Source organism: Ranitomeya variabilis, chromosome 1, assembly GCF_051348905.1.
Source record: "Ranitomeya variabilis isolate aRanVar5 chromosome 1, aRanVar5.hap1, whole genome shotgun sequence".
In the NCBI taxonomy this organism is placed as follows: Eukaryota; Metazoa; Chordata; class Amphibia; order Anura; family Dendrobatidae; genus Ranitomeya; species Ranitomeya variabilis.
The window spans coordinates 100,779,159-100,804,090 of NC_135232.1; the positions used below are offsets into that span (position 1 = coordinate 100,779,159).

Below are 24,932 nucleotides of genomic sequence, written 5' to 3' on the forward strand. Positions count from 1 at the left end.
AGACTGCCCACACAGAAATATTCTAGAGATATTGTAGCCTTATGCAGAATTATCTGGCTCAGGCCTGGAATGCATACCAGACAGCCAAAAAGTCCCTTACCAATCTTCCTTTCCAAGGATCTCGACCTTTTGGCTCTAAAATCGGATGCTACCGGTGGTAAGGGTACTTGGCTTCCCCAGCCTAAGCCTAAATGTTCAATCACCAGGAGACGTTCTCTTCAGTTTCACCCCTTTCGTCACTCCTCATCCTCTGGGACTTCCTCCCAGCGAGATTGGTTCCTGGCCCAGCTGGAAAGGAGGAAGTTGCCTTCAAGCCTGCCCCAACTTGGTGCTCTAAGGGTCATCCTGCTAAACCTTCTAGTTACTGATCCAATAGTTACTTCTGCATGATGGGAACCCCCCACCCCCAACTGGGAATCCTCTCGTGGTAGGCTGCCATCTGCTTTTCTGGGACATGTGGTTCTCTATAGACGTCAATGCCTGGGTCAGGGAGAGCTTTACCACAAGTTACAAGATAGAATTTTCTTCTCTGCCATGCAGACATTTTTTAATATCCCGTCCTCCAAGGGACACAGCTGAAGTCTCTGGTGTCTTTCAAGCCATCGACTCCTCCGGGCAGTGGTCATCGTACCCATTCACTCTGAGGAACGCTTCTTGGGTTTCTATTTCGTGGTCCCAAAGATGGATGGCTCACGCCGCCCAATCCTGGATCTTAAGCTACTAACCTGGCAGGTGCGCCTCCATAATTTCCGAATGGAATCACTCCTCTCGGTAGTTGCCTCTATGGAGCCCGTGGAGTTTCTCTGCTCAGTGGACATTCAGCATGCTTACCTCGACATTCTAAATTGCTTGGTGCATCAAAGGTCTCTCCTGTTCGCAGTCCAAAGAGAACACTTATCAGTTCACAGCACTTTCCTTCAGTCTTGTCTCTGCTTCCAGAGTGTTCACTAAGGCCATGATTGCTGTCATGGCCATTCTTTGTTCCAAGGGGATTGTAGTCATTCCATATCTGACAACCTCCTGAACAAGGACCCGTTCTTCCGAGAATGTTCCAAAAGTCTTCAGATCACTGTAGACACTCTTACCCATTTAGGTTGTTGGTGAATAGGGTGAAATTGTCTTTGATCCCGACCCAGCACCTAGTTTTCCTAGGCATGCTGTTCAATACCGACCGTGCAAGATTCCTTCTTCCTGAGGAAAAAAAATCTCTGTTCTTGCCTGGGAGTTAATTTGCTTAAGTCACCCATCCCTACGCTCTCTTTGACTACCGTATATGCTTTCTTAGTTCCCTAGCTGCGCCCTTCAGCTGGCCCTCCTGTCAGCTTGGGACAAAAGGATCTCTTCCCTGAATCTCCCCATAATTCTGCCTCTGACTGAAGCCATTCAGCATAGGAGATGGTTCCTTCCTCTCCGCTGGCAAGTTGTAACGATGGATGCTAGTCTCCTCAGTTGGGGAGCGGTCTTCCTTCATCACACAGTCCAGAGTTGCTGAAATCCTCTCCTCGAGTGAGTAATCTCATCCCCCTCTGTGTTCGGTCAAGTCTGTCAAAGATGGGGCACTCCCGACGTCAGTCTGATGGCATCTCTGATGAATCCCAAAGTTCCTTGCTCTTTCAACTTCTGTTTCTTTTCACTCCTTTTCCTCTGCTCCCCAGACTCGTAAAGAAGATCAAGGCGGAAGGAATTCCAGTCATCCTAGTGGCCCCCGAGTGGGCAAGAAGAGCCTGGTGCAAAGAGTTAATCAACCTACTCCCCGATTAACCTTGAAAACTCCCAGACCGATTAGACATACTCTTTCAGGGTTCCCTCTTCCACCAGAATTCTCAGTCTCTCAGTTTAATGGCATGTCCGTTGAGGCTGCAGTCCTGAGAGACTAACATTTCTCACCACAGGTCATACTGACTGTGAAGGATGGGGTGGATTTATTGGCAGCTTAAAATCCTCTTGAAAATGTGTAGCAGTAACAGGACACCTAGCTCAGCAGGGGGACTAGCCTTCTCAGCTGTAAAGGGAACCTGTCACCAGGTTTGGCTGATAAGAGACACGGCCATCACCTTTCAGGGCTGATATACAGCATTCTATAATGCTGTATAAGCCCCCAACCCGACCTGTAAGAGAAGAAAAATAACTTTTATTATACTCGCCTGCAGGGCGGACCGGTCCAAGGGGTGTTGCACTTCTTGATACAGTGCCTCCCTTCTTCTTGCAATGCCGCCCTCCTGCTTGCTTCGTGTGAATGACTCGTCTCCTCGGCACCACACTCCTGTGCAGGCATACTTCTCTGCCCTGTTGAGGGCAGAGTACTGCAGTGCACAGGTGCTGGGAAAGGTCAAAGAGCCCCGTTGCCTGTGCACTGCAGTACTTTGCTCTCGACAAGACAGAGAAGTATGCCTGCACAGGAGCGCTGTGCCAAGGAGACGCATCATCCACGCGAAGCAAGAAGGAGGACGGGGATCGTAAGAAGATGGGAGGCGCCGGACCTAGACCAGCGACACCCACCGGACCGCCCCGCAGGTGAGTATAATAAGTCATTTTTCTTCTCTTACAGGTCGGGTTGGGGGCTTATATTCAGCATTAAAGAATGCTGTATATCAGCCCTGAAAGGTGATGGCCGTATCTCTTATTGGCCAAAACTGGTGACAGGTTCACTTTAAAGAAAAAATTCACACCCCTCCCCCCCACCACCAGCTAGCTAGTAACCAAACTCCCAGAGGAAGATCTCCTGTGGAGCACATGCCGTATATCTGGTTTGTTCAGACAGCTAGGATTTCATATGGAGAATATGGACTTATTGTACATCCTAGCCACACACCGGTTACATCTTTGAGATCTCTGGAACGGCTGACTGCCTCCCAGGGTCTCAATCTGTTCTAGCGCCTTAGGGTGTGGAGATGCGTAAAATGACTAGTAGGAGCCAGGTAGCAATGCTATGTTTGGTCTCAATGTGTAGCATGGGTCCTGCAGGATCTGAAAAAAAAAACCCGCCTCCCTAGTGCTGTGTGTTAGTTGTTATGACCCATCTTAGATTTTGGAGTTTTTAGCTGCTAGATGCAAGGGTAGAGAATTTAGGTCCAACCCAGGGGGCAGGAGGGGAGTGACCCCCAAGGAGTTAAATACTCGTGTACATCATGGCCTATTGCTTTTCTCTGGGGAGGTTGTGATGACGTATCGTGTGGGTAGAAGTTAAGGTACCGTCACATTAAGCGACGCTGCAGCGATAGCAACAACGATGCCGATCGCTGCAGCGTCGCTGTTTGATCGCTGGAGAGCTGTCATACAGACCGCTCTCCAGCGACCAACGATGCCGAGGTCCCCGGGTAACCAGGGTAAACATCGGGTTGCTAAGCGCAGGGCCGCGCTTAGTAACCCGATGTTTACCCTGGTTACCAGCGTAAAAGTAAAAAAAACAAACAGTACATACTCACCCAGCGTCCCCCAGCTTCTCCTTCCTGACACTGACTGAGCTCCGGCACTAACAGCACAGCGGCTTTCACTTTCACTTTAGGGCCGGCGCTCAGTCAGTGTCAGGAAGCAGACGCTGGGGGAGGTATGACGCTGGGTGAGTATGTACTGTTTGTTTTTTTTACTTTTACGCTGGTAACCAGGGTAAACATCGGGTTACTAAGCGCGGCCCTGCGCTTGGTAACCCGATGTTTACCCTGGTTACCAGTGTAAAACATCGCTGGTATCGTTGCTTTTGGTGTCAAACACAACGATACACGGCGATCGGACGACCAAATAAAGTTCTGGACTTTATTCAGCGACCAGCGACATCACAGCAGGATCCTGATCGCTGCTGCGTGTCAAACTAAACGATATCGCTAGCGAGGACGCTGCAACGTCACGGATCGCTAGCGATATCGTTTAGTGTGACGGTACCTTTAGGGAACAGAGGGGACCACCAGCCTCCCATGTGGCAGCCCCTTACCCACAAGCCAGGCCTTTTATCTGACTGGTAACTGACAATGATATTTTGCATAGTTCTGTACTACAGCTATTGTATTTGCATATCTGACCATTGTATATATAAAACCATTGTGTTATATAGTGTTTTTGTCTATTGTGCCCTTAAAGGGAACCTGTCACACACACCCAACCCCCCCCCCCCCCCCCAGGCGTTTGTAACTAAAAGAGCCACCTTGTGCTGCACTAATGCTGCATTCTGACAATTCATTCTCTTTTACTTCTTCCTGGCACTGCTGCAATAATCGCTTTTGAAATTTGTCCCTCATACCTCAAAATCGCCACGGGGGCAGGTCTTTTCCCCCTAATCCAGACGCCTCACAGCCGTCACTCATGGCCTCTGCGCGCCGCCTCCTCTTCCTTCATTAGCGTCCCCGGCACCTGCGCTGTAAGTTCGAAGGGCAGCGCAACTGCGAATGTCTGAAAAAAAAAAAAAAGAGCGCAGGCGCCGGGGACGCTAATGAAGGAAGAGGAGGTGGCGCGCAGAGGCCATGAGTGACGGCTGTAAGGCGTCTGGATTAGGGGGGGAAAGGCGTGCCCCTGTGGCGATTTTTGAGGTATGAGGGACAAATTTCATAAACTATTATTGCAGCAGTGGCAGGAACAAGAACTAAAAGAGCCACCTTGTCAGAATGCAGCATTAGTGCGGCACAAGGTGGCTCTTTTAGTTACAAGCGCCTGGGGGGGGGTGACAGGTTCCCTTTAAGTATATAACCTTGGGTTGCTTTTTTTATCTAAATCCACAAGTCCGTGATCTCTGCTTTACTTTCCATGCTGCCTGAGCTGGTCTCTGGCCCGATATAATCCTGTTAACGGATTATACTCACCCAGGGGCGGTCCCGCTGCGGTCCGATCCGATGGGCGTCGCGGTCCGGGGCCTCCTATCTTCTTACGATGACGTCCTCTTCTTGTCTTCACGCTGCGGCTCCGGCGCAGGCGTACTTTGTCTGCCCTGTTGAGGGCAGAGCAAAGTGCGTAGGCACCGGGAAAGGTCAGAGAGGCCCAGCGCCTGCGCACTGCAGTACTTTACTCTGCTCTCAACAGGACAGACAAAGTACGCCTGGGCCGGAGCGTGAAGACAAGAAGAGAACGTCATCCTATGAAGATGGGAGGCCCCGGACCGCGACGCCCATCGGACCCGCCCGCCCAGGTGAGTATAATTTAACCTCTCTTTCTCATCTTTCAGGATACATCGGGGGCTTATCTACAGCATTACAGAATGCTGTAGATGAGCCCCTGATGCTGGTGGGCTTAGCTCACCTTCGATTTTGGGGGTGACAGGTTCCCTTTAAGCAACAGCTCGTGTGGAAAAGACTTGGGTATACTAATAGATCACAGACTGCACATGAGTCAACCGTGTGATGCTGCAACAAAAAGGCAAATGCAATTCTGGGATATATTAACAGAAGCATACAGTCTAGATCACGTCGTTATTGCCCTCTACTCCTCTTTGGTCAGGCCTCATCTGGAATACTGTGTCCAGTTTTGGGCAGCACATTTTAAAAAAGACATCAGCAAACTGGAGCAAGTTCAGAGAAGAGCGACCAGAATGGTGACCGGTCTGCAAACTATGTCCTACGAGGAGCGGTTACAGGATTTGGGAATATTTCGCTTGCAAAAAAGACGACTGAGAGGAGTCTTCATAGCTGTCTACAAATATCTGAAGGGCTGTCAGTGTAGCGGAATCATCATTATTCTCATTTGCACATGGAGACACGAGAAGCAATGGAATGAAACTGAAAAGATACAGATTAGATATTACAAAATACTTTTTGACAGTGCGGGTGATCAATGAGAAGAAGAGGTGGACACGAGAGGTGGTGAGTTCTCCTTCAATGGAAGTCTTCAGACAGAGGCTGGACAGACATCTGTCTGAGATGGTTTAGTGATTCCTGCATTGAGCAGGGGGTTGGACACGATGACCCTGGAGGGCCCTACCAAATCTAACATTCTATGATTTCTTTTTGACATGCGATGTATTATTTTCTATATCGTGTCCGCTTGTCCGGCCAGCTCCATACACTGCAGACGCAGGCTGTGTGACATTGTAGCAGCAGTGAATGCTGGCTCTGATAGCTGTTAAAGATGCCAGAAAACATTCTAAAACAATAAGTTTTAAAGTAAAAGAAGCCGGCTGTTAATGGAAAAAGTGCTCAGAAATTGACAGAAAAAAGCTGGTGTTTCATGAAGCATCTTCCTCTTAAAATTCTTCATGAATTGCACGTCAACAGTAAGACAGAGCTGCGCTTGCTCTCTCCTCCTTTTTATTACTTAGGCTTCTTTTACACTTGCTGTGATTTTTGGGGGCCTTTTTTGCGGGCCGTATAGCTGTAGTTTTCACGGTCTGCCGTAAAAACGGGCCACAAAAATCTTGCGGATTGCCGTTTTTCTGGTTTTAGTATAGTAGGGGGAAAAAAGGCGATCTGCAAATATGTTCATGACGTTGGTTTTGCGGCCCCATTGATTTTCAATGGGGGTCGTGACCGTAAGCCGTGAAAATTATCGAGCAGGATATATATATATATATATATATATATATATATATATATATATATATATATATATATATATATATATATATATATATATATATCTCTATCCACACACACATATATATTTACCGTATTATAAATTATCATTTTATTTTTTTTTTACGGCCATTCGGCGTACGGTGCTCTGACAAATTTATGCGGCCCCAAAATCACGGCAAGTGTAAAAGTCTTATACATCTGAAGGTGGAGACAGTGAGGCCGGCGCTGATTAAGCACGGGACTCACTTGTCATACCCTCACGTGAGCCCCTGGAATGCGAGTGCACAAACCACTGGAATAACTGCGCCAAGGGAGGGGACTATAGGTGGTTTTTATCAGGGGCAAACATTCAGATTGAGAAGGGGTGGACAACCCCTTTAAAGCCTATATTTTGTCTTGCAAAAACAAGCACTCGTACAGCTATGTTGATGAAAATATTAAAAACCCATAGCTCTTCAAAGAATGGAGTGCCCAAAAGCGCAAAAAAAAGTGTTCGCAAAACTATGCAATCATCATTTTTATTAAAAATTTGTACATAACTACCGTATATTTTTCTGGTTGTAATGTAATACTTTGGCCACTAGATGGCCTCCTACGACACGTTGTAACTACTAGATAGGCAGCCTACAAGAAGTTCACCCTGAAAACTGTTGTAAAACTAGTTGGAAATCTAGAAAAAAAAAAAAAAACTAGCATCAACTCCGTGTGCAAGAGGACTGCGGAGGATATTATTAGTTACTGTGTGTTGTACTGATCTGTATTGTTTCATTCTGATGCTCTCGTGGTTTGTGTGGGTTTCCTCCAACACTACAAAAACATACTGATAGGAATGTACAGTGGGTAAGGCTACTTTCAAATTAGCGTCGTGCACTGCACGTCGCAGTGCGACGTTGCAGCGCACCGACGCATACTGTGCAAGCGCCGCACAACGGGGGCAGCGGATGCTGTTTTTCAACGTATCCGCTGCCCCATTGTGAGGTGCGGGGAGGAGGGGGTGGAGTTCCGGCTGCGCATGCGTGGTCGGAAAAGACGGGAACGACGCACCAAAAAACGTTACAAGCAACGTTTTTTGGTGGCGACGGTCCGACGCAACCGTCGCACGACGGTTGCGACGTTTGGCAATGAGTCGCTAATGCAAGTCAATGGAGAAAAAACGCATCCTGCAAGCACTTTTACAGGATGCGTTTTTTCTCCAAAACGACGTGCAGTGCACGACGCTAGTGTGAAAGTAGCCTAAGGAAAGTATTCAGACCTCTTTAAATTTTTCACTCTTTCTTTCAATGCAGCCATTTGGTATAATCAAAAAAGTTCATTTTTTTTCTCAATGTACACTCTGCACCCCATCTTGACTGGGGAAAAAAAAAAAACAAATGTAGAAATTTTTGCAAATTTATTAAAAGAAAAACTGAAATATCACATGGTCATAAGCATTCAGACCCTTTGCTCAGACACTCATATTTAAGTCACATGCTGTCCATTTCCTTGTGATCCTCCTTGATGGTTCTACTCCTTCATTGGTGTCCAGCTGTGTTTAATTAAACTGATAGGACTTGATTTGGAAAGGCACACACCTGTCTATATAAGACCTCACGGCTCACAGTGCATGTCAGACCAAATGAGAATCATTAGGTCAAAAGGAACTGGCCAAGGAGCTCAGAGACAGAATTGTGGCAAGTTACAGATCTGGCCAAGGTTACAACAGAATTTCTGCAGTACTCAAGGCTCCTAAGAGCACAGTGGCCTCCATAATCCTTAAAAGGAAGAAGTTTGGGACCACCAGAAGTCTTTCTAGACCTGGCTGTCCAGCCAAACTGAGCAATCGTGGGAGAAGAGCCTTGGTGAGAGAGGTAAAGAAGAACCCCAAGATCACTGTGGCTGAGCTCCAGAGATGCAGTAGGGAGATGGGAGAAAGTTCCACAAAGTCAACTATCACTACAGACCTCCACCAGTCAGGCCTTTATGGCAGAGTCACCCGACGGAAGACTCTCCTCAGTGCAAGACATGAAAGCCTGCATAGTTTGCTAAAAAACACATGAAGGTCTCCCAGATTATGAGAAAAAAAGATAGACCTTTTTGGTGATAAATCTAAGCAGTATGTGTGGAGAAAACCAGGCACTGCTCATCACCTGCCCAATACAATCCCAACAGTGAAACATGGTGGTGGCAGCATCATGCTATAGGGGTGTTTTCCAGCTGCAGGGACAGGACAACTGGTTGTCATTGAAGGAAACAAGATTGTGGCCAAGTACAGAGATCCTGGATGAAAACCTCTTCCAGAGTGCTCTGGACCTCAGACTTGGCTGAAGATTCACCTTCCAACAAGACCATGACCCTAAGCACACAGCTAAAATAACAAAGCAGTGGCTTCAGACCAACTCTGTGACCATTCTTGACTGGCCCAGCCAGAGCCCTGACCTAAACCCAATTGAGCATCTCTGGAGAGACCTGAAAATGGCTGTCCACCAACGTTCACCATCCAACCTGATGGAACTGGAGAGAATCTGCAAGGAAGAATGGCAGAGGATCCCCAAATCCAGGTGTGAAAAACTTCCCAAGACTCATGGCTGTACTAGCTCAAAAGGTGCTTCTACTCAATACTGAGCAAATTATGAACATGTGATACTTCAGTTTTTCTTAATTTGCAAAAATTTCGACATTTCGGTTTTTGTTTTTGTTTTTTCAGTCAAGATGGGGTGCAGAGTGTACATTGAGATAAAAAAAAACACCTTTTTTGAATTTACCAAATGGCTGCAATGAAATACTTAAAGGGGTCTGAATACTTTCCGTACCCACTGTAGATTATGAGCCCCAATGGGGACAGCGATGATATCTGTACAGCTCTGTGGAATATGTTGGTGCTCTATAAGCAAAGCATAATTCCTATATTGGTTAATACTGTTATTGGTGTTACACAATTCTACAATGGGGCTTTTTTTTAAGCCTAAGCTATTTCATGAGCAGCTCAAGGGATATCACAAATTCCATACTGTCAATGTCTAGTTTTATTAGAAAAGATGTTTTATTTGCATATTTCTTAAAATTAAAAATCCCCCTTCATTTGCCTGATCTGGTGGCATTCCCCCCTTCATGTGCAGATGTTGTCCTCCTCTCCGCTCGCTCTCCTGCTGTGGGAGCTTCATAATGAACGTTTGTGGCTACTGAGGAGCGGTCTGGGAATGTGCCGGTCGCTGACCCCACCGCGGTGACTCCTCATTCACCACAGCCGTGTTTGTCACCTTCCTGTCTCTGGCCGGGGTACAGGAGCTGCTTAGTTGTGGCTTATAGATGGTTATGTCTTGTGTTACTGTTTGCCATCATTCATGTTGTAATATGGTTTCCATAGGACGCAGTAAAGTTATTCAGTACATGACTGGGGAACCGATCAGTATCACATGTCGGGTTATTGGCTTTTGGGCTTTGAAAGTCTAAATTATTATAAATTTGAGATTAGCCTCATACATTTCTGCCAATGTGTTGTAGAGATATTGAAAATTGACTTCTCAACTTTTTAAAGGGAATCTGTCACCAGGTGTTTGCTACCTTATCTGAGAGCAGCATAATGTACAGAGACCCTGATTCCAGCGATTATCACTTAGCTGCTTAGTGTATTTTTTTATAAAATCAGTGTTTTATCTGCAGGAGATAATCACTACAGGACAATTAAACCTGCTGCCAAGTAGTCCAACCATAGACCCACCACCGATTGTCAGCTTTCTGTGTACACTGTGCATAGGCAGAAAGCTTCCAAATTAGTGGTGTGGGCGGGGTTATACAGAGCTCAGCATTCAGAGAACTACCAGATGTGCAGCAGAGAAAACTGATTTGATCAGAACTGAAGCATCAAGCAAAGTAAGTGATACATTGCTGGAATCGGGGTCTGTGCCCCGACCTTATGCTTCTCAGATGGGGGAGCAAAAACCTGGTGACGGATTCCCTTTAAAAGGGTGATCTGGGGATTGAGGTGAAATGGGGTAAGATTTATTTTCGGTAATTTCACTCACCAGTAATCTGTACAAGACCATCATCATGCAGTATCAGATATCGTCAAATGTATTTTCTAACACCTGATCTTATTGTTTACAGGTATAAACAGAACCGCACTAAGAGAAATCAAACTTCTGCAAGAGTTAAGTCACCCGAATATTATAGGTGTAAGTATGGTGTGTTCTCCACCAGAACGTGTCCTAATTCCTCCTATACCGATACTTTTCTGCTCCACAGTTAAGAGCTGAACTAATGGTTAGAGGTAAATAAAAAAAAAAATGGGGTTAAGATACCAAAAGTAGCAACACTTGCCCCACCGGCGCTTCAGTGCCCTTCCAGTCTGTTCTTACTGCTTCAAAAAAAAATGATGTGAGCCTGCTGCTGCCAATCAGTACAGTACTGGCGGTGGGGTTCTTCCCTTATTTTATTGCTCCTCTTTTCCAGCATTAATGCATTATGGTCTCCTGACAATCTTTGTTCAGATGCTAGGAGTTTCAATTCTGTGAAGAAAAAAAAAAAAAAAATAACAGTGCCGTCCTGCGTGTCCCGTCAACAGGGTGCCGTCCCTCTATTTTTTTTTTTTTTTAATACATATATAAAGAATGAATGAAATTACAATTCTCCTCCTATACTTTGCAGTGTTAATCACATACAGCACACGGATGACATCTGTGTGCTGTACGTGTTTTTCATGGACCCATAGACTTGTCATTTGTACGCCCAGAAAAAAAAAAAAAAACGGACATGTCTCCATGTGGTTCATATGATCTGTGCGAAAACATGGACATGAGAAGATCACCATAGGTCATAATGGGGGTACATGTGGTATTCGTGGGGGGGGGGGGGGGGAAGGTGCTACAAGTACATGTGACAGGGAGCCTTATGATGCTAACTAGTTTGCCTAAAGAAGGGCCAGTGTGGGACCACCAGTGCATTAGTGTGAGGACCACCAGTGCATTAGTGTGAGGACCACCAGTGCATTAGTGTGAGGACCACCAGTGCATTAGTGTGAGGACCACCAGTGCATTAGTGTGAGGACCACCAGTGCATTAGTGTGAGGACCACCAGTGCGTTAGTGTGAGGACCACCAGCGCGTTAGTGTGAGGACCACCAGCACATTAGTGTGAGGATCACCAGCGCATTAGTGTGAGGACCACCAGCGCATTAGTGTGAGGACCACCAGCGCATTAGTGTGAGGACCACCTGTGCATTAGTGTGAGGACCACCAGTGCATTAGTGTGAGGACCACCAGTGCATTAGTGTGAGGACCACCAGTGCATTAGTGTGAGGACCACCAGTGCGTTAGTGTGAGGACCACAAGCACATTAGTGGTGCTGGAGCTTTTGGTGGGTTTAGAGGTAGCACCGTTTTATTTTATTACGTTTGCTGCTACCTTGTGTTCAAGGAGATGGGTAACCTGACAAAATGTATCTGTGTCGCCAGTCTAGCTGTAAATAGTACGGAGTTGATGTTCACTGACTAATGTCTCCCACCCTTTGCGGAGTCTCTATGCTGCTGTCCATCTGTGCGCGCTCCGTGTAAACCAGAAACAGGACGCCTCTATAGCAATTTGTTGATATATATATTAGCTGAAGAGCCAGGCGTTGCGTGGGCATAGTAAATATCTGTGGTTAGTTATAGCACCTCACTTCTCTCATTTTCCCCTTCACTTCTCTTTTTCCCCCTCACATCTCTTATTTTCCCCCTCACTCCTCTCATTCCACCCTAACACTTGTCATTTCGACCTCACATCCGTCATTTTCCGATCACTCCACTATTTTCCCTCACTCCTCTCATTTTGCACTCACACCTTTTCATTTTCACCTTACACCTCTCATTTTCACCTCACACCTCTCATTTTCCCCTCAGTATATACATGTTTGTCATCTCCCTTATATATAGTATACACCTGTATGTCATCTCCTCCTGTATATAGTATATATGTGTCATCTCCTCCTGTATATATTATGTACCTGTGTCATCTCCTCCTGTATATAGTATATACCAGTATGTCATCTCCCTTATATATAGTGTACACCTGTATGTCATCTCCTCCTGTATATAGTATATATGTGTCATCTCCCCTGTATATAGTATATACGTGTGTCATCTCCCCTGTATATAGTATATATGTGTCATCTCCCCTGTATATAGTATGTTTGTGTCATATCCCCTGTAAATAGTATATACCTGTGTGTCATCTCCTCCTGTATATAGTATATATCTGTATGTCATCTCCCCTGTAAATAGTATATACCTCTGTGTCATCTCCTCCTGTATATAGTATATATCTGTGTCATCTCCTCCTGCATATAGTATATACCTGTGTGTCATCTCCCCTGTAAATAGTATATACGTGTGTCATCTCCCCTGTAAATAGTATATACCTGTGTGTCATCTCCTCCTGTATATAGTATATATCTGTATGTCATCTCCTCCTGTATTAGCCCTCGTTCACACGTTATTTGGTCAGTATTTTTACCTCAGTATTTGTAAGCTAAATTGGCAGCCTGATAAATCCCCAGCCAACAGTAAGCCCACCCCCTGGCAGTATATATTAGCTCACACATACACATAATAGACTGGTCATGTGACTGACAGCTGCCGTATTTCCTATATGGTACATTTGTTGCTCTTGTAGTTTGCTTATTAATCAGATTTTTATTTTTGAAGGATAATACCAGACTTGTGTGTGTTTTAGGGCGAGTTTCGTGTGTCAAGTTGTGTGTGTTGAGTTGCGTGTGGCGACATGCATGTAGCGACTTTTGTGAGATGAGTTTTGTGTGGCGACATGCGTGTAGCAACTTTTTGTGTGTCGAGTTGCATGTGACAGGTTAGTGTAGCAAGTTGTGTGCAGCAAGTTCTGCGCATGGCGAGTTCTGTGTGTGGTGCGTTTTGAGTATGTGCAAGTTTTGTATGAGGCAACTTTTGCATGTGTTGCAACTTTTGTGCATGTGGCAATTTTTCAGCGTGAGCCTAGTTTTGCATGTGGCGAGTTTTGCGCGTGGCGAGTTTTCCATGAGGTGAGTTTTGCACGTGTGGCGAGTTTTGCACGTGGCGAGTTTTGCGCGTGGCGAGTTTTCCATGAGGTGAGTTTTGCACGTGTGGCGAGTTTTGCATGTGGAGAGTTTTGCGCGTGGCGAGTTTTGAGCGGCGACTTTTGTGTTTCGACTTTTATGTGGCGAGGTTGGTGTATGTGTGGTGAAATGTGCGCTGAGGGTGGTATGTGTTCAAGCACGTGGTAGTGTGTGGCGCATTTTGTGTGTGTGTTCATATCCCCGTGGTGGTGTGGTGATTATCCCATGTCGGGGCCCCACCTTAGCAACTGTACAGTATATACTCTTTGGCGCCATCGCTCTTATTCTTTAAGTCCCCCTTGTTCACATCTGGCAGCTGTCAATTTGCCTCCAACACTTTTCCTTTCACTTTTTCCCCATTATGTAGATAGGGGCAAAATTGTTTGGTGAATTGGAACGCGCGGGGTTAAAATTTCGCCTCACAACATAGCCTATGACGCTCTCGGGGTCTCAGCTTTATATATTAGATGGAAGGTTGTATCTGTTATGTTACGTGGAGATTGTAAGCAATCCTTGATGAAATCTGTCATTGCAGCTTTTGGACGCCTTCGGCCATAAATCAAACATAAGTCTAGTGTTTGACTTCATGGAAACAGACCTAGAGGTAAGACGATGGCTGATGTCAGTGATATTAGGCTGTTTGTGATTAATTAACCATCGTATTTGGTCTATTGTAATTGTTTGTTTTTGGTCTAAGCAGGTTTAGGATGGGATATCTCTATTGGGCTATGTGCACACGTAAGAAAAGAGGTGCAGAATTTTCTGCACAAAATCCACATCTCCTGGCAGAATCCGCAGCTGCGGATTTAGTGCTGTTTTTGTGCGGAATTGATGCGGATTTTGTGCAGTTTTTCCCAATGCGGATTTCTATTATGGAGGGGTGCAGAAACGCTGCAGATCCGCACAAAAGAAGTTACATGCACTTCTTTGAAATCCGCAGCAATTCCGCACTGATTTTTCTGCACCATGTGCACAGCTTTTTTTTTTTTTTTTTTTTTTAAATTTACATTGATTTACATTGTTACTGTAAATCACAGTGCGGATCTGCAGCGTTTCTGCGCGGAAAAAAACGCTGCGCATCCGCACTAAATCCGCATAGTGTGCACACAGCCTTAAGATTGGTCATCTAGCCATAATATGTGCAACAAAAAAATCTTGTGAGCCAGGGTTTGAGGCCTCGTCGGTCACACACAAATGGAGTGTTCCAAGAACCGCCTGTAGAGATGAGCAGTTTGGTTCCTGCTGCCGAGGTCCAGTGTCCAGTCATGTCTTCTGCACCAAGAATCCTCAGCAGCTTCCTAGGCACCATGATGTCATAGGGCCTAGCAAGCACCAGATGTGGGCACAGAGGTGAAGACCACCCATCACAGAGAACCAGACTGGACATCAGACCAGGGCAGCACGAATCCGATCGATGATCTCTAATAGACAGTTGGTTTTCTCTGGTCTCCCTTTGAAGGGTATTCTGATGTAAGAAAGTTATCTCCATTATGTGATAATTGTTAGATTTGTGAGTCCCACTGCTGGATCTCCACAAATTGCATCCTCCTTCTCCCATGGCCAGGAGGACTTGTGGCAGTCGTGCTCCCTGCTGCTCGATTTAAAGTCTTTGGCGCTTGACTATCTTTGCGAACACCATAGACTTCTAAGGAGCCTGAAGAATGATGGTGCTCCCAATGGTAGGACCAACAACAGGCCAACATCTGGTGGGATGTAATAACTTTCTCAGGCTGCAAATTCCCTTTAAGGCTATATTCACACCACTATTGGTCACTGTGGAAAACATCCACCATTGTTGTGTAATTACCGAATGTAATAACACGTGAATAATAAGTACTGAGGTGATATTATTATTTCTTCAGGCAATTATAAGGGATACGAGCTTGGTCCTAACACCGGCACATATTAAGTCTTACATGCTGATGACCCTGCAAGGTCTGGAGTACTTGCATCACCTGTGGATCCTGCATAGGGTGAGTGATTCTGTATGTTTGCTACCTGTAAGATGAAGCGGTGAGACCGCATGTGAAGGACCACCAAAGGCAAAGCTTTCCTCTTAGGCTGGAGCCACATATGTACTTCTCAAAAGTTTTTGGTGCAAATTCTTTACCTAAAGCCAGGAGTGGACTGCTAATTTTATCATGTTTACGTGTGGTACGTGTGATATTAGCACAGGAGGACTCAGTCCTCATGTCATATTTCTGACATCCAGCTTGTCTTTTGCAGGATTTAAAGCCAAACAATTTGCTGCTTGATGAGAATGGAGTCCTTAAACTGGCCGATTTTGGTCTTGCAAAATCATTTGGGAGTCCAAATAGAATTTACACTCACCAAGTGGTAACCAGGTATGTGACGTGGTTGTATTATGTGAGTAAGGGGCTTTGTGCGCACACAGTTTTTGGAGCAGGAACTGAGCAGAAACTCTGCAAGTCGTAAAATTCTTCAAAAGCTTGAAGGTTCTGCTCCAACAAATCTTAGCAAATACAGTACAGACCAAAAGTTTGGACACACCTTCTCATTTAAAGGGAACCTGTCACCCCCAAAATGGAAGGTGAGCTAAGCCCACCGGTATCAGGGGCATTCTGTAATGCTGTAGATAAGCCCCCGATGTGTCCTGAAAGATGAGAAAAAGAGGTTACATTATACTCTCCCAGGGGCGGTCCCGCTGCGGTCCTGTCCGATGGGTGTAACGGTACTGTCCGATGGGTGTAACGGTACTGTCCGGTGCCTCCCATCTTCATAGGATGATGTAAAGTGCAGGGTTTTCCTCCTAATAATACTGAAACTTATGGTATCAAAAGAGGAACTCTCCCTACACCTCTATTGAGATCCGATATCAACTATTAACGCCAAAATTGACTACTAATAATTAATATCCACTTAACACCTCAACGTTATCTATTCCTTACACTATATACTAACTGAGACAAAACAGTGTAACAATAAAGGATATTTATTACACACACACAAGTCTGCAGTCTATAACATACATATATATTTATACCCAAGCTGGCGACTATACGGATACTACAACTCTAATACAGTAATCTCACTACAGTATACAATAATATAACAATATCACACAGTAATAACCCACCCTGGATTACCTGTCTAAATTACCCAAATCACACATACAATATCATCCCTCCCACCTATGTCTCGGCTATCCCTGAGGCCTAGTATACTCCGCCATGTGTGTAAGTCCATCCTTGTCCCAGGAATCCAGCAAGAGAGCGAGAACCACCTGGTCTTGTCCCTTATATGTGACCAACTAAAAGAGGTGTGACCAGCCCCAGGTATGGGGGATGAGGCCACGGTCTATTGTCCACTAAGATACATCCCCCTCAGTCCTAAATGAAACTTGTTTTTCTAGCTCATGGCAGCTTTGTTTTATAGCGGCTGGAAGGGGGGCTTTGCTCCATGTGGCATACATGTGTATATAAATGTGTATATACATAAAACATGCACTAAACACATCTCTATATAGAGATATACATTTTGGGGCATTTCCCTTCTTCTACACATGACATCCTCTTCTTGTCTTCACGCGTGAAGAGGACGTGATCGTAAGAAGATGGGAGGCCCCGGACCGGACCGCGACGCCCACCGCAGTGGGGACCGCCCCTGGGTGAGTATAATCTAACCTCTTTTTCTCATCTTTCAGGATACATCGGGGGCTTATCTACAGCATTACAGAATGCTGTAGATAAGCCCCTGATGCCGGTGGGCTTAGCTCACCTTCCATTTTGGGGGTGACAGGTTCCCTTTAAAGATTTTTCTGTATTTTCATGACTGAAAATTGTACAATCACACTGAAGGCATCAAAACTATGAATTAACACATGTGGAATTATATACTTGACAAAAAAGTGTGAAACAACTGAAATTATGTCTTATATTCTAGGTTCTTCACAGTAGCCACCTTTTGCTTTGATGACTGCTTGCACACTCTTGGCATTCTCTTGATGAGCTTCAAGAGTTAGTCACCGGAAATGGTTTTCACTTCACAGGTGTGCCCTGTCAGGTTTAATAAGTGAGATTTCTTGCCTTATAAATGGGGTTGGGACCATCAGTTGTGGTGTGCAGAAGTCTGGTGGATACACAGCTGATAGTCCTACTGAATAGACTGTTAGCTGCTTTTTTCTTGCCATATTACAAATTCTAAGTAAAGAAAAACGAGTGGCCATCATTACTTTAAGAAATGAAGGTCAGTCGGTCCGAAAAATTGGGCAAACTTTGCAAGTGTCCCCAAGTGCAGTGGCAAAAACCATCAAGCGCTACAAAGAAACTGGCTCACATGAGGACCACCCCAGGAAAGGAAGACCAAGAGTCACCTCTGCTTCTGAGGATAAGTTTATCAGAGTCACCAGCCTCAGAAATCGCAGGTTAACAGCAGCTCAGATAAGACACCAGGTCAATGCCACACAGAGTTCTAGCAGCAGACACATCTCTACAACAACTGTTAAGAGGAGACTTTGTGCAGCAGGCCTTCATGGTAAAATAGCTGCTAAGAAACCACTGCTAAGGACAGACAACAAGCAGAAGAGACTTGTTTGGACTAAAGAACACAAGGAATGGACATTAGACCAGTGGAAATCTGTGCTTTGGTCTGATTAGTCCAAATTTGAGATCTTTGGGTCCAACCACCGTGTCTTTGTGCGACGCAGAAAAGGTGAACGGATGGACTCTACATGCCTGGTTCCCACCGTGAAGCATGGAGGAGGAGGTGTGCTGATGTGGAGGTGCTGTGCTGGTGACACTGTTGGGGATTTATTCAAAATTGAAGGCATACTGAACCAGCATGGCTACCACAGCATCTTGCAGCGGCATGCTATTCCATCCGGTTTGCGTTTAGTTGGACCATCATTTATTTTTCAACAGGACAATGACCCCAAACACACCTCCAGGCTGTGTAAGGGCTATTTGACCAAGAAGAGGAGTGATAGGGTGCAACGCCAGATGACCTGGTCTCCACAGTCACCAGACCTGAATCCAATCAAGATGGTTTGGGGTGAGTTGGACCTCAGAGTGAAGGCAAAAGGGCCAACAAGTGCTAAGCATCTCTGGGAACTCCTTCAAGATTGTTGGAAGACCATTTCAGACTACCTCTTGAAGCTCATCAAGAGAATGCCAAGAGTGTGCAAAGCAGTCATCAAAGCAAAAGGTGGCTATTTTGAAGAACCTAGAATATAAGACATAATTTCAGGTGTTTCACACTTTTTTGTTAAGTATATAATTCCCCATGTGTTAATTCATAGTTTTGATGCCTTCAGTGTGAATGTACAATTTTCATAGTCATGAAAATACAGAAGAATCTTTAAATGAGAAGGTGTGTCCAAACTTTTGGTCTGTACTGTGGACCGTGCACATAGGCAGAGGCGACAACAGCGAGGAGCTACATAGGTGTCGTCTCCAGATAAATCTTCATTCTTCGTGCTTTCCAAAAGGAAGGGGCGTGGGGTGCGCCCCCTGATGACTGATAGCTCAGACCATGACTGTCTTCCAGGCTCTCGGCAAGAGGCGGTTTTTGCCTCTGCAGCATGGTGGTCGGATCCAGTAATACAGCTTCAGAGCACTGATGGTGGCTGCTCGCACCATGCGCTATGCCTAGGTAACCAGCCACACCGACACTGCAACGTTGTAGCTCACCTGAGCGGTAATCTGTCAAATTAAAAATCCTCTCCTTTTGCAAGGATTTTTGGTAATGGGTAAATTGCAAACTTGCATTCTGCAATTTTACCCATTCATGAATTTGAGACATCACCTTTTTAAGAAAAAAAAAAAAAAACGACCTAGATCCTGGACAGTTACATTTATTACATTAATTTATTTCACCGGGTTATATCTAAACTTCTTCTTTTTTTTTTTTTTTTTTGCCTTTTAGGTGGTATCGGTCGCCTGAGTTACTCTTTGGGGCTAAGATGTATGGTGTCGGCGTGGACATGTGGGCAGTGGGTTGTATTCTAGCAGAACTCCTGCTAAGGGTAAGTTATAGAATTTGAGTTGATGCTAATGAGGAAAAAATAAAGAATGAAAGCTCTTCTATAACGTGTCACTATTTCTAATTTAGGTCCCATTTCTACCTGGGGATTCTGATCTTGATCAACTTACAAAAATATTTGAGACTTTGGGCACCCCAACAGAGGAGCAGTGGCCTGTGAGTATCCTGTCTGTCTCGATGTGCTCCAAGTTAGAGGGCAATGTGAAGGTTAAAGATGGCCAACCAAGGCGGAACTCGTATGATTAGTATTGATGAGTGAACGTGCTGGGATAAGGTGGTATCTGAGCATGCTCGTGTGCTAACCGAGTGTATTCGGCGTGCTTGAGAAATATGTTCCAAGTCTTCACACCTGTATTTCTTGTGGCTGTTTGACAGCTGCGACACATGGAGGGATTGTGTAACAAACAGGCAATCTCTGCATGTGTTGCAGCTGTTGAACAGCCACAAGACATGCAGCCGCGGGGACTGGAACATATTTTTCAAGTGCACCGAAGACACTCTGTTAGCACCTGAGCATGCTCAGATAACACCTTATCCAAGCACGTTCGCTTACCACTAATGATCATTGGGCCTAAAGACTCAGTGTGCCGCCTTAGGCTGGGGCAATGTTGCGAGATTGGCTGCAACACCTGCCTAAAAACCAAAGTTTGCTACATCGCAACATAATGGTGAATGGGGCTGCATTGTTTCCCCCAAGGGTACTTTCACAAGAAAGTTGGTAAAAATATGACATGGTAGGATGACTTGTGACTTGCTTGTTGCAGTACCCTTTCTTTTATGGCGTTGCAATGTGACACCAACACCTAGAGAACTTGGGTCGTTAGACAGGTGTTGCTGATAAAGTCACCGTGTAATGTGTCATCCTAATGGCGCTCTCTACAATATGAGCAATATGTTAATCTCCGTTTTTTGAAGCTAGAGGACTACAGAATCTGATGAAAATGACCCCACCCCCCCAAACCTCCTGAAGCATTCCTTATAGATCAAACATTATCCGTAATGCAGTGCAATGCAATAGTACCGGAGCTCGATACCACTTATTTATGTGATAGGTGATGGCATGCTGGTCCCTAGGGGTTGTGACTACTTCAAGCCCTACCAGTCTTAAGAGCGAAACTCCGAGCCCCAACTGAATGGAGCGAAGGACCAATGTGTACTTGTGCTCCACTCATTGTCTGTGTTGCTTCTGGAGAAAGCGAAGGGACGTGCTTGGCCGCCTCGTGCAGTCCCATAGAGCATGAATGGTGCAGCATTTGTTATTGTGGGCTCTTTTTTTTTTTTTTTTTTTTTTTTTAAACATTGTCTTTGTTTTGCAGGGCATGTCCAGTTTACCAGATTACGTGACATTTAAAAGCTTTCCTGGGATGTCTCTCCATCTTATATTCAGCGCAGCAGGAGACGATCTCCTCGAGCTTCTACAGGGTTTATTCACTTTCAATCCTTGTGCAAGATTCACAGCTTCACAAGTATGTTTCCTTTTTGTTTTTTTAGATATCGCAGAAAACAAACGTTGGCGTCCGTTGTGTGAATAGTTGTATATTCTTAGATTAGCCATTAATAACTTGTTCACTCCACACGATGCAGCTGGCACATAATGTGGATCAGGAAACATTGAGAAGGATTTGTTTGGCCAAATATTGGCGAATTCAGTTCCAACTGCCTGATGTTTATGACCACCGACGGGATATTCGGGAGGCTCCTCAGTGGATGACTAATTACACCGAAATCTGCATGTTCCACGGACAGTCATCTAATGTGTTTTGGGTGCTTGACTGGGTCCCCCGAATCGCTACATCTCCGCAAGGAAAAAGTAGAAGCTATGTCAACTTTCACCAGCAATTTCTATAAGATATGAGATGGACGTATAGTGATCTTCCACAAGAAAGGGGCTCCTCAGTAGTTCCTTCAGTTTATTGTATTGGTGTTATTTCTGTTAGCTCTGCTGACATATCTTGAGTACTATTCGTTTTGGTAATCTCTTCTTTTTCATTGGTTTAGGCATTGCGGAAAAAGTATTTCTGTAACAGACCAGCACCAACACCTGGGCACCTATTACCAAGACCCAACTGTTCTGTGGAAGCACTGAAAGAACAGCAAAATATTACCTTAGGCATCAAAAGGAAACGCGTGGAAGGCCCAGAACAAAGTAGGTGACTGACTGGGACTGAGCGAGAGTAGAGCAGGTACCACTGAAAACATAGACAGACCTACAGCGCGGCACATGGGTGCAAAGCGGGATGTGCCAAAGAGCGAGCATGTAGTCTTAGGTAAACTGAAGACCGCGCACACGGTGTAAATTTTTAGGTGATTTATTGAAGCCTACGCGTTTCAAGAGCTTTCCTGCTCTCTTCTTAAGGAAAGCTCTTGAAACGCGTAGGCTTCAATAAATCACCTAAAAATTTACACCGTGTGCGCGGTCTTCAGTTTACCTAAGACTACTACTCTCAACATCCTTGTGGATTTTTGTGGAGACCTGCTGCTGCGGTCAAGCACACATGGGAGTTGTGACCTAGTTTCACAACTCAACTAGGTGAGTACATTCCCTGCAAAGGGTTGTATGTTTTTCCTCAACAGTGTGACACATTGGGGGCGCCTTGTGTTTTTTTTCATTTACAAAGAGAGAGCATGATCACACATGATCGTAAAATTGTCATATCGGCGCTACACATGTAAAAAGAATAACATTTTACCAAGTATTGTATATTCTACGCATAAACACTCAAACTTCCAAAAAAGGGTCGGCCTAATCTTATATGAAAAACACCCTTGTATAGTGGTTCTGTCTTATGCAGACCATTAATAATAGCAGGGAAAAAAATATTATCTAAGTGCAGTGGTGAGCAAAAGTTTTAGGCAGATGTAAAAATAATGGTGCAAAGTAAGAATGCTTTGGAAAATAGAAGGGGTAATAATTTGTATCAGTAAACAAAGGGGAATTCTAAATCAAACCAATATTTTGTGTGGCCATCAAGAGATAGAGGGGGGAAAAATATATATACTGGATATATTAAATGCAAAAAAGTATGCTAAACTGTGTCTGCAGCACAAGCCTAATTCCATGACTTGAAAATCCTAACTAAGGAAGCCTTGGGCCCTGATTCCACAAAGCTTTTACAGCAGAAAACTGGCGTAAAACTCTTTTGCAAAGTTGCAAACTTTTTGTGCAACTTGAAGTTCTGCAAAAATATTGCGACTTTTGTTGTTTTCACACCAGTTTTGGCCAGCTCTGCTAAACTGGGCAAAGCTGGGACAAGGCATGACGCCCGCTTGTCTATTTAGTGACACTCTGGGCTGTATTGTACACCACAGATCTCACTCCAGTCCCTGACCAGCGTGAGATTTGTGGCAAGGAGCACTGCACTTTTAACGTGCCTTTGACTGCAGCATGCTCCTTCATCAAAACTGTCGTGACCAAGGCCGGTCTTGAGGCATCTGTGCCAAGATGCATAAATTGTGACACTTAAGCGATAGGAATCAAACAAAAAGATGGCGACGGTGGAGAAAAATGTTCGTGTATCTCTGTGCTGTGCAGCTTCCTCAGGGGTTCCTTATGTATTTCAATGTAGTAATGTTGATATTGTTTTTCTCTTGAAATACCAATAAAGTTGTTTCTAATCACAGTAGATGGATGTGCAGTTGTCATGCGACATTTCTGACTCTGATACATTGTTTAGTTTTCTGGCGAAATGATGAATATTTGAATATTCTTAATCTTGTAAACTTGTTTCCCATCCTTACCTGTCCTGTAAATGTTATCTTTTACTAATGCATCCAATGTTCCAGAAAATATCTTTATCCGGTAATGAACTTTGTGGGCTTTTTTTTTTTTTTTTTTTTTTTTTTTTTTTTAAGTACAGTATAGTGTGTAGATAATACAGTTGTCATTTACTGTTGGGTGACTGTTCAGTCCAGAATATTTCATAATCCAGCATCTATCCTGTGCCATCAGGGTGCGTGCAGATATATGGAATTTACCACTAAATTTGCTATCACATAAGGTATGGGCATGCTAGGAACAGCAGTCAAAAACTCTGTGCAAGACCTGCATGCAATCGGCAGCACAAACCTGTTTTGTCCCTTTTTTTTTTTTTTTTTTTCTTTTACTGTATGACAAAATTTAACAGGCCAATATATCAATGTGGGATCAGTCCTGCTACTCTTACGTCAGCAAAACGCACTGTCAAGGCGTATGCAAAGCTGAAGTCATTCAACCATATGTGATTTTTGTTGGCGCCATCTGGATTTTCCTGTTTTTTGGGAGGTTTTTTTACGTCATTCGCTCTACTCTGTGCTCACATCATTTGATCCCGTTAATGGAGATATACATCAATATGCCAATAACTGAGTGTACATTGGCATATGTCATCCATTGGCAAAAAGTATACCGCATGGTTGCTGTGTAAAATATATATTTATACTCCTTTTATTTCTATTCCGTACCTAATCTTTTATAATTTCCTAATCTGATAGTTTTGTGATACAGATTTAAAGTGTGGTCTTCCATACTAATCTGAGTTTGACCATTTTTTTTTTCTTTTGTTTTTTTCAGAGGACATTGTGAAAAAGTTGAGCTTCTGAAGGCGTGCTATTACTGTGAATAATTGCTGCTATAAGAAACCACTTCAATCTTTGGACATCGACACATACTGGACGGGAAGATCGACTCTGTAATATACTGTATAATAGTTTTTCCTACTGTTCATAGTAACATGTAATTTTTTTTTTTTTAAACCTTCGCCAACCTGTATAAACATCTCACCAAAAGATTCATAAATATAATTATATTTATAGATTATTATTTTCGTTTTACAAGTTATGAATCTGGTTAGAGTTGCAGTTTACTGGAATGATCTGTAGTAAAACTTCCCTTTGATGTACACAAAGCTAATCTTCTCCATTTCTTGGATATTCCTTTAGGCTCAGATGGCAATCTGAAGTGTGACCTGTACAAATAATGTCACCTCTCTCTGGAGATCAGGGCTTACGTCCTCAGTCCGGTGACCACTGTCTACAAAGGCAGAATCCGCGGTGCCGCCCATCGCCCGTGTTACCGTAACACTACCTGATCTCTGGTGTTCCCTTGTGTACACTCTTTATTTCACAGAAGTGGGAAATCATCTTTTTTAGTAACTGACAAGATCATTACTTTGTATCATTGATACTGGCGTAATATACTTATTACTGTGTGACTAGACGTTGGTTTATTAATCGGTCATGAAATATTGTGGCAACGGTATAGCTGTTGTGGTATTTGTGTGCAGACTGTGCTATGATTTGAGGGTCTGCCTACACGGACAGACTGGCAGCATGAGGAGACTGCCGTTCGGGAAACGTTTTTACCAATCTGCGGCCATTTACATGCCTGTCCATACTGGCA

At 44.4% G+C, this 24,932-nt stretch overlaps 1 protein-coding gene across 3 annotated transcripts in view; it reads left to right on the forward strand.

Moving 5' to 3' along the window:
• Nucleotides 1–24,438, forward strand: part of CDK7 (cyclin dependent kinase 7) — a 32,079-nt gene extending 7,641 nt beyond the window's left edge. For 2 of the 3 annotated variants that reach the window (XM_077286689.1, XM_077286674.1), the window contains exons 4-12: nucleotides 10,578–10,645; nucleotides 14,091–14,159; nucleotides 15,418–15,528; nucleotides 15,782–15,900; nucleotides 19,439–19,538; nucleotides 19,625–19,711; nucleotides 20,872–21,021; nucleotides 21,554–21,701; nucleotides 24,105–24,438. In XM_077286689.1, the coding sequence (XP_077142804.1) occupies nucleotides 10,578–10,645; nucleotides 14,091–14,159; nucleotides 15,418–15,528; nucleotides 15,782–15,900; nucleotides 19,439–19,538; nucleotides 19,625–19,711; nucleotides 20,872–21,021; nucleotides 21,554–21,701; nucleotides 24,105–24,133 (881 nt within the window). In that variant the 3' untranslated portion in view covers nucleotides 24,134–24,438. Of the gene's footprint in view, nucleotides 1–10,577; nucleotides 10,646–14,090; nucleotides 14,160–15,417; nucleotides 15,529–15,781; nucleotides 15,901–19,438; nucleotides 19,539–19,624; nucleotides 19,712–20,871; nucleotides 21,022–21,553; nucleotides 21,813–22,179; nucleotides 23,178–24,104 lie in introns of those variants that run through there. The other variant, XR_013221440.1, reaches the window with a different exon arrangement.
• The last annotated feature ends 494 nt before the right edge of the window (nucleotides 24,439–24,932 follow it).